The sequence below is a fragment of the Xiphophorus maculatus genome, chromosome 23 (assembly GCF_002775205.1).
Source record: "Xiphophorus maculatus strain JP 163 A chromosome 23, X_maculatus-5.0-male, whole genome shotgun sequence".
Classification (NCBI taxonomy): Eukaryota; Metazoa; Chordata; class Actinopteri; order Cyprinodontiformes; family Poeciliidae; genus Xiphophorus; species Xiphophorus maculatus.
This window is the reverse complement of record NC_036465.1, coordinates 8562592-8571706: the sequence shown is the minus strand read 5'-3', so window position 1 is coordinate 8571706 and position 9115 is coordinate 8562592. Positions and strand designations below refer to the sequence as shown.

General features: G+C 37.0%; 1 protein-coding gene across 3 annotated transcripts; it reads left to right on the top strand.

Moving 5' to 3' along the window:
- Positions 1-341: 341 nt before the first annotated feature.
- tspan6 (tetraspanin 6) lies at positions 342-8804 on the top strand. Of its 3 annotated transcripts, none has more exons than XM_023328712.1 (9): positions 342-582; positions 4827-5015; positions 5096-5170; positions 5242-5337; positions 6050-6205; positions 6281-6364; positions 8140-8224; positions 8304-8324; positions 8424-8804. In XM_023328712.1, the coding sequence occupies exons 1-7, from the start codon at positions 496-498 to the stop codon at positions 8206-8208; spliced, it is 756 nt and encodes a 251-aa protein (XP_023184480.1). In that variant the 5' UTR covers positions 342-495; the 3' UTR covers positions 8209-8224; positions 8304-8324; positions 8424-8804. The 3 variants fall into 3 exon arrangements, with proteins under 3 accessions (XP_023184480.1, XP_023184481.1, XP_005799573.1); XM_023328713.1 differs by having other exon boundaries at positions 8421-8804; XM_005799516.2 differs by having other exon boundaries at positions 8304-8804.
- The last annotated feature ends 311 nt before the right edge of the window (positions 8805-9115 follow it).

The following is a 9115-nucleotide window of genomic DNA, read 5'->3' as shown; positions in this document are numbered from 1 at the left end:
ACAAACATAGTAATTATAATAATAATCTGTACAAGAGTAAAAGTTAGGAAATACTGTGCAGTTATTTGAAATAATCAAATAATTAAAAATGTCAAACTAACAATCCAAGGAATGTGCAAGAAATAATGTGCGTAATAAACATTTTTATCTTAAAAATAATATATTTACTTTAAAAATCCGAATGATGCTCTAATTTTTTATAACGATCAATAAGATTTTCACTAACAAGCTTTCCTTAAAATCCTCCTTTGTTCAGCGCTTTTATTTTGTTAACTACTTCCTGTTTGAGGCCTTTTTGATGGGTGGCTGCTGCTACCTTGACGTAGGAGAAGCCGCTTGTTCCTTCAGGAAAGTGATTCTTGGCTTAGTGACGACACTTCCCCCCTCTTGCTGAATCTTTAAAGTTTTCCCCACAACCTCGGCGTCGGGAAGCAGAAAGGGAAACCTTCTTTTTTTTTTATCTCTTATTTTCTCGCCGTGAACCTAAACTCCAGCATGTCTCCTCCATCTCGGCGGCTTCAGACGAAGCCAGTGATTACCTGCCTGAAGACTTTCCTCATTTCTTACAGCCTCATTTTCTGGGTGAGTGGCTGGATAAAGGAGCTACAATGGGGCTCAAAGCGGCTACCGAGGCTAATGACAGAAAGTCGGAGGGGGTAAAAAAAACAAAAAAAAAAACAAATCACTGCATGAGCCAAACATGTCGAATGAAACGTTTTAGTCGGTTTTGTTCAGCCACTTGTTGGAAACTCTTCGGCCGTTGGGGAGACACCGAAGCGACCGTTAGCTTCTGCGTTTCCGACCGTTGGGAGGAAAACTCTCGACCGACCGCGATTAGCCTTTAACAACCGAAATAAACGAGCCGTAGGCATGCTGCTGATGTGATTTAACACGACTAAAATAAAACATTATGATCTCCGTATTGTTCAAACGCTCAGCTGAATCACACACGACGCGAAGCAGCAACACTGAACTCGAATAATCAACTGAATACAGACTCGGGTCTCTTCGTGTCAGAAACAATTTAACGCCATTTATTTTTTACTGAACTCCAAAATACAAAACTCTGAATAAAATATAAATACACCCTGAAAAGGAATGTTTGGCAAAGTATTGAAAATGTTGGCTAACTATACTTGGTTCACAGTTTTATGGTGGGCAGTCCTGTTGGAATAAAATGTTTAAATTGAGGAAGTAGTTAAAATTATGCCTTTGCAATGCTCTACAAAATATTTCTATAGAGATTCTTCCTTCTTTGTGTTTATAGCCTGTTTCATGTAGAAGTATCTGCCTTAAATGTATGCTGAATTTACTGTTTCCATCCATTATCATCTTCTTAATCTGGGGTAATATGGTCGCAGAGGTTGCTATAGAAACCTAACTTTTAAATATTCTTACATTTTGATAAAGAATGGATAAGTCTAGTCGAGTCTTGAAGGGTTTGCAGTTTTTACATGAAATTGTTCGTGAACTACGCCGTCTTCATCTTTTCATAAAGTTTACATCAATTTAGATGATAAAAATATTAAATAGAAAAACAAATTTCCAAAATATCTTTTGTGGCGCATTTGAAAATAAAATCTTCAAATGATGCTGAGATGATAGATTTAGGGTAAAAGTTACAGTATTTAAAAATGATGGATGCTAACGTTTCCAGGTGGATAAAAAAACGACATGTATTAAACTATCAAATTAGGTGTTTTTTTTTTTGTTTTTTTTTAGTAAACGATGGTAGCTGAACACATAAACTAATCAGGGCCTGAAATTCACTGCGGGGTTCAGAGTTGCATACATTGTATAATCGATAACTGCAAATCAATTTTTTATATTGTGAGTTAAAACAGTATCAGACCTGCATTCAAGCTCTAAGTAATTCCCCCCTTTTTAAAAGGTGAATTTCAGACTCAAATATATGCTGTTGGTTGTTTAAAATAAATCCAATGAAAGAGCAGGGTGTTTTTATTTCAGTTCATCACTATAGTATAGATTAGAAAAATGGGAAAGGAAGTTTACCGTATATGTAAAATCATAAATCAAACTTTCATTGACTAAGAATAGAATAATTGTTCATTTTGAAGCTTGCTCACATTAATGCTTTGCGCTGCCCTAAATAAATTATTTATGAAACTGATAATCATTTATTTTTACCTAATTAAAAGATAATATCAAAAACAAGCATGACTTTTTTTAGGCAAGGAATTAAGTGTAAAAAAATGAGACATTTTGTGTTGGAAATGTAAGTAAAATGGGCAAAATAACATAGTTTGACAATAACAAAGCTAAAGCGTTTTCAGATTTTTGATTGAAGATATAAGATATGCTTTACATGTTTAGTTAAGTAGCTGATTAATTGGTTCATTAATTAGTTGGCTGCAAAATATCAAAATGTTTTTTTTTTTTGTTTTTCTATAGCCTCACTATGAGAGATGGGATAACTCTGAGCATCAAGATGCAGATAGGAGCTTATTTTCAGAATATTTCTTCTCTAGAAACATCTTAAAACATTGTAAGAAGTTTACTTGATTTACACAAGTCTTATAGGTTGAATAGCACTTAGTATGTTTACTGGTTTTGTCATGAACCTTTAAGATCAAAATTTATTCTGAAAATTTGCAATCAAAACCATGAAGATCAGGTGTGTGTGTGGGTGTGTGTGTGCAGCTCCTTTTTTATTTAAGATGACTCGAGTCTTAAGATTCAGTACAAACATCTGTCCAGGACTTTGTATTCTCAGCCAAAGTCATGCTGTGTACAAATAGAAGAAAGTCAGATTGCTCTTAAAGAGATAAGGACGACCTCCATTCTGTTAAGGCTTATAACAGTAGACGAGTTTTGTCTTTATGATGGGCTCTAAAATCTTCTCAGGTGGAAAAAAATCAGAATTGTAAATTAGGGAAAAAGGACTCTGGATTTCAGTACAAGAAGCTTAACCCATTTTTAAAACTCGATTACAGCGTTATCAAGATTTATGCTTTTTTTTTTTTTCCTCAGGCTTGAACAGGTTAGTTAGCAACATTAACCTTAAAACCTTTGGGCGTAATAATTAGAAGTGAGTGAGTGAAAAAGTGAAATGACTCCCTGGAAGATTCCATTTTTCCTCTGTAAATAATGATGCAGCTAACTATGGAAGTTTGCATGTTTTAATTTTTAAAAAAAGACAAATTCTGGTTCTGTTTGCTAGTGGAAGCTGAACAAGGTATAAACATGAATATTTTCCCATCGTCAAAGTAGGCTGGTTTGAAAACATTATGGCCAAAAATAACTGTAAGAAAGGCTAAAAGCGTAGGAAAATCAGAGCCTGTTTTTGCTCTCGGTGTTAATCTTTGTGCAGATCAAACAAGTAGCGTCTGCTGGCTGATTTCAGGGCTTTTATCTGGCCATTTATTGCTACTGGCTGTTTTCAGCCGCTCACACTAACGACTCGGCGCTTTAAAGAAGGAAACATTTAGCTGATTGAACCCCAGGTGGAGGTCAGCGCCGGTCCCAGGTGTGTGTGTGTCTATTTCTGACCCACACCGCTCTAATCAGACACCTTGCAGTTCAGGTGACCTTATCCTTTTTCTTTCTGCTCTGAGAAATACAATCCTGCTTCTGTTTTTGTGCTGCGTTTGTTCCCGTGGGAACGGTGTTGATTTGGTAGAGGAAGTCAATGTTGGAAATAGTTTTTGTTTTTTCCAGCCTGGATTCTGTTCTCTACGATTAATAAAAGGACCCAACATGTCCCTGTCAGGCTGGATAAGCATCTCGGTCGACATAAATGAATCAGGTTGTGCTTGTGGCTCAGAAAAAACACATTTGTGGAGCAAAGACAGAACGCCGCATGTTAATCAGACAGCTGCTCTGACCTGGCTCAATATTCTGTCAGATGTCTGAAATTCATATAAATCTACACTTCTAATAGTGTGCCATGTTCAAATTTTAAACCCCGTCCGTCACCTGAAAATAATTATTATTCTGTTTAATAAAGATAAGAAGGGTGCAATTTTTTCCTTGATTGCCTATCAAGTAATGGAAAAAAACCAGGTAATTTTAAAACAAACTATGATATATTTACAGCATATGTGAAAACCTCCACGAACTACAAATCATGATGAATTGATTATTGAATTAATTAACTAATTTAGTAATTGGTTAACCGTTAACTGGCGTATACAGACTCAAAAAAGGCTTATCACTGAAAGATCAACACACTCGCAGCAGTAATTAAGTCAAAAATGTACAAAAATATAAACATTTTGCAATTAGATAAAGCTTTTGTCTGTATGTCCTATTCAGATCTACTCATTGACATTTTTAGCTTCACTTGGTTCAAATTCTGAAAAAAAGTGAACTTCTGCTGCCCAATGAATAACTAGTTAATCCAAAATATAATCAACAGATAAGCCATATATTATATTGATAAATTGATCAGAAAGAGCTGAGCTTTTCACTTCATGTTAGAAGCATCGTTAGATGCAGAATCTTCCTTTGCTACAGATGATCAAGCTTACACTAACTGAATGCTATGTTGTTGCATTTTAGGCAATAAAATGTTTATTTAGATATTTCTAATGTATACTGTATAAAATCCTTGGGTGGTTAAATGAAAAGCCAATTTTTTCCAGTTAATTAATTACAGCCCTAAGTCATTGCATCTCCACTGAAAAAGAAGTCGCCATCATGTCATTATTTTATTTATTTACTTTGCTTTGACTGTGAATAATTCCAGAGCTTTAAAATATTTGATAAAAATAGAACAAGATGCCAAACATGGCTGGACTTTTGCAGGTAAAATCATTGGCATTTTTGTTTTCACCGCGTTAAAATGGCGGCGGCGTCTCGCTCAGTTCACAGGTGTGATCCTGCTGGCTGTCGGGGTCTGGGGAAAGGTCAGCCTGGAGGCCTACTTCTCCCTCATCTCTGAGGACAGCACCAACGCACCGTACGTCCTGATCGGGACCGGAGCCATCATTGTTGTTTTCGGGCTGTTTGGCTGCTTCGCCACATGCCGAGGAAGCCCATGGATGCTGAAACTGGTGAGCGAGGAAGTGGAAGGAAAACATTCCCTTTGCAGATCTCTGTGCTCAGGTTACCCATGTTCCCCTCTGCTTCTCAGTACGCCATGTTTCTGACCCTGGTCTTCCTGGCCGAGCTGATAGCAGGAGTTTCAGGTTTCATCTTCCGGCACGAGGTAAATCACTGAAACTGTGGAGTCGTTTGTGTTCAGCTGTGAAACTGCTTAACATGTTTTAAATCCATCAGATCAAGGATAAAATCAGCAAGGCTTACGAGGGCGCAGTTCAAACGTACGACGGCAAAGACAACAAGAGCAAAGCAGTCGACGCCCTCCAGAAAAAGGTTGGTGCTACGCCTCAAACGTTGAATTTTTATTTATTTCATGAAGGAGATAATGCAAATTAACGAACACTAAAATATCATGCATGCATGCTGGATTTAGCCAAAGAGGCTAATTGTCATCTGTAGACCATTAGCAGATTGATGGAAGAGATTATAAGATTACAGTTAACATGGATAACATCAAGTCAAGTTTAACACATATTTCAGAAACGAGCTTTTCAATATGCTTCACATCAGAAAAATATAAAGTCAGAATACAAAGTCAACAACTGAAACATTACAGTCGTTACACATTAAGATGTTGGTTAGTGTTTCATTTATTAAAGTGTTTTATTTATTATAAAGCAGCTCTGAATAGCTGGGCTATTAGTCTACCTTTAAAGGAACTGGGTGTTTCTGCTGTTCTTCAGTTTTCTGGAAGTTTGTTCCAGATTTGTGGTGCATAGAAGCTGAATGCTGCTTGTCCATACTTGGTTCTGGGGATGCAGAGCAGAACCAGAAGATGACCCGTCATTTGTGACAGATTTCAATGTATAGCCAAAGGCAGAGTGAATTACAGTAAACGGTTAAAATAAAAACAAGTCACATCTGTTAAAAAAACATTAATTTAAAAATGCAGTACAATTTTGATTACCTGGTAACTGCAGCACTAGGGATTTCCTTTAGGATCAGATTCTGGTGCATAAAGGTTTTTTTTTTCTTCTTTTTCCAGCTGCATTGCTGCGGCATGACGAATTCCTCTGACTGGGGAAAAACGGAATACTCCAAATTTCACGGGATTCCTATGAGCTGCTGTAAAAGCAGCGACAACTGCACTGAAGAGAACCTGAGAGACCCGGGAAAAGCTAGCACACTCGTGTTCCCTCAGGTGAGTTACACCAGCTGCAGTCATGAGGTTTACTGGAAGCTTTCAATTTATTCTGTCTGTTTTTCTTTTTGTCAGGGCTGCTTTTCACTGGTGACCAGCGTGTTGGAATCCAACCTAGGAATTATTGCTGGAGTCTCCTTTGGGATTGCTTTCTTCCAGGTTGGTTGCTTTTTCTCCCTCATGTTAAACAATGTCAAGCTTTTTGTTTCCCCAAATGTGAGATCAAAGCCGTACGTAGCAGTAATGATCATTTTCCTTCCACAGTCATCCTTAGGTAACATTAGTAAGGGGTTTTAATTAAAAATATTTTCATTAGTGGCCACAAAACCTGAATATCCAGACCTTAAAAAAAAACAGAAAAACTCCTGAAACTGAAATGTCTCATACAATTAGCCTCTGGGGTGAAAGCTTCCTGATTTCCTTTATATACAGTATTTAAGGGAACAACTGTCACATAATTAAGTGTTCAAGTTGAACCTGTTTTAAGTGCAACATGTTCAGATTGCCTGGCTCTGCAGGCTGCTGATCAGTGAGTGTTCAAAGTTTATTTCTATTGAACGAGGCGACTAAAAGATTGTACTTGTCTTTTATTGAACAACACCTGGAGCATGTTTTTAAAAAAAACTGATATTTGTTTTGTTTTTTTTTTTTCTTTAAAAAATTCTCTGACTCAGCAGTGTGTGAGAACGACGCAGTTGGATCATTTTTACAACTTTTCCTTTTCAGTTTCAGCTTTAATAGTAGAACCCAAACTGAGGCAGAACAGGAGAAATGTTGTCTAAATGAAGCAGTTTGGGCGCCAAACCCCACGTTAGGGAGGATTAAAAACACTAAAATGCTGGCAGTTTTCACATTTCTGCTTCAGCTTTCTCAGCATTGTTCCAGAACGAGGCGACTAGAACGAGCTCAGCCATTTCTTGTGCGTATTTCCTCATCAAGGATCCTTTAATGGAGATTACATCCTCAGATGCTAATCAGCTCTTTGATCAGCCATTTTAAACAGTGAAATCAGATCAAAACGGCGTTAATCTCAGATTGTTTCATGGCTAAAAACACAAACTGGGAGGAAATTTGAGGTAAAATGAGTTTTAAATGAGCTGCGTTGATCTGACTTCCAGCAGCCGGAAACAAGGAGAATCAGAGCTTTGATTGGGATTACAGTCACCTTTTAAAGATATAATTTGATTATCTTGTAGCTATTAAGCTCTCAATATGAATTAAAACCAGTTAACACATTTGTAATAATTGAAGCTAAATTCAAACTTAAAATCTGTGACTGTTAATCAGATGTTCTGACTTTGCTGAATATTCAGATGTATGAAATTCATAAAATTATAAGCTTTTTAATAGTGTGCCATTATCAAATTTTAGATTCTGTTCCCTGAAAATAATTATTGGATACAGAAAAGTTTAATTTTCATTTAATTGTCTTTAATTAATGATCAAATACTGAAACATTTTAAAACCTTTCACTGGGTGAGGACAAGCGACTGTCACCTCATCAAACCAGTTCCATAGGAAATGAATGGAGAGGAACATTTCTAACATTTATAACAAAATGGCTTCCTTTAAGCCTTCTTCAGTTTTGTTTGGATTGAGACAGTTAAACATTTCTAGGCATAGTCATAAATCTGATTTCATTTTTTAATCAATTGATGGTTCTGGTTTGAACTGAAACTAATTAAAATAATTAAAGCTTTCTTGCTCCATCCTAGTTAATAATTAGGCCAGTAACGGTAGCGATGTTATCAGTTTAAATGTGCTGACAGTCGCTCATCTGGTTGTAAATTTACAGCAGGGTTAAAGTTCAACGTTGGTCCAAGAACACAGCAGGTTATAATATTAACTTGGGTCTCTGTGAAAGTTACGGATCTGAAGCATTCAGTTTAATATGAGCTGCAGGAGCCAGATAAATGGGGTTTTTTTCCCCTCAGGTCATTGGGATTTTCCTGGCCTGCTGCTTGTCTCGCTACATAACCAACAACCAGTACGAGATGGTCTAGCAGTCACCTGTCACAGGTACGGCTTTACTGGCTTCACTTCCTCTTTCTCTTGACTACGCTGCCCTCATTTATCTGTTTGTCGTCTCTGTTTGCAGGTGACGGCTGGGCAGCCGCAGGTGCAAACTGAGCTCAGATTTTAATGTTGTATAAATGTGTTAGTTTCATTTTTAGGGAGCAAAACTTACAGCTTCTACTTTTACTGTCTCACCCAGCAGAGCGAACGCGTTACAGGGATGACACCTGACCAAAACAAAGGGACCTACAAGCTTCTGTTACTCACTCCAGTTTAGCTGTCATTATGTAGTTAACTTAATATTTGTGTTTCCTGTGCTTCAACTGCCTTGTTTTTCACTAATAAGCTTGATCTAGTGTATAGAAAATCTTCAACGCCACTTGTGTCTTTACATGTGAAACTAATGGGAGACAGAGATCGCTGCTCTGGATGAATTATGTGGAAGAGAGACGGTGTGTGGGCCAGTACTGATGAACGGCAGCCATTATGTGCCAATCCAGCCGCTCCAATGACTCTGTGTTCAGTGTTGGTGTTGTTCTTTGGATGCATGTGAAAAAAAATAAAGATGAAATCTGGTATCTTTGACGGTCTCTGGATGTGTCTGCACAGCCGTTTACTCCTGAGATTGTGATAAAAACACAAAATAATATAAACTAAATGTGTTTAGTTGAAGTTTGAGCTCATTAGTTGCAGAACTTGAATATTTCTACCAACTCAACCTGTCTCTATTATTAAAAACACTTTTTATACATACATTCCCAAGAAAAAAACTTTATTTGCTTCTTTCATTCATATTTTAAATGTCTTTATTAGAGGTAGGAGCGTATCATTAATTGCATTTTGTGAAAATTATTCATCATTGTCACAATAATGAATAAGTTGTTAGTTTTCCAC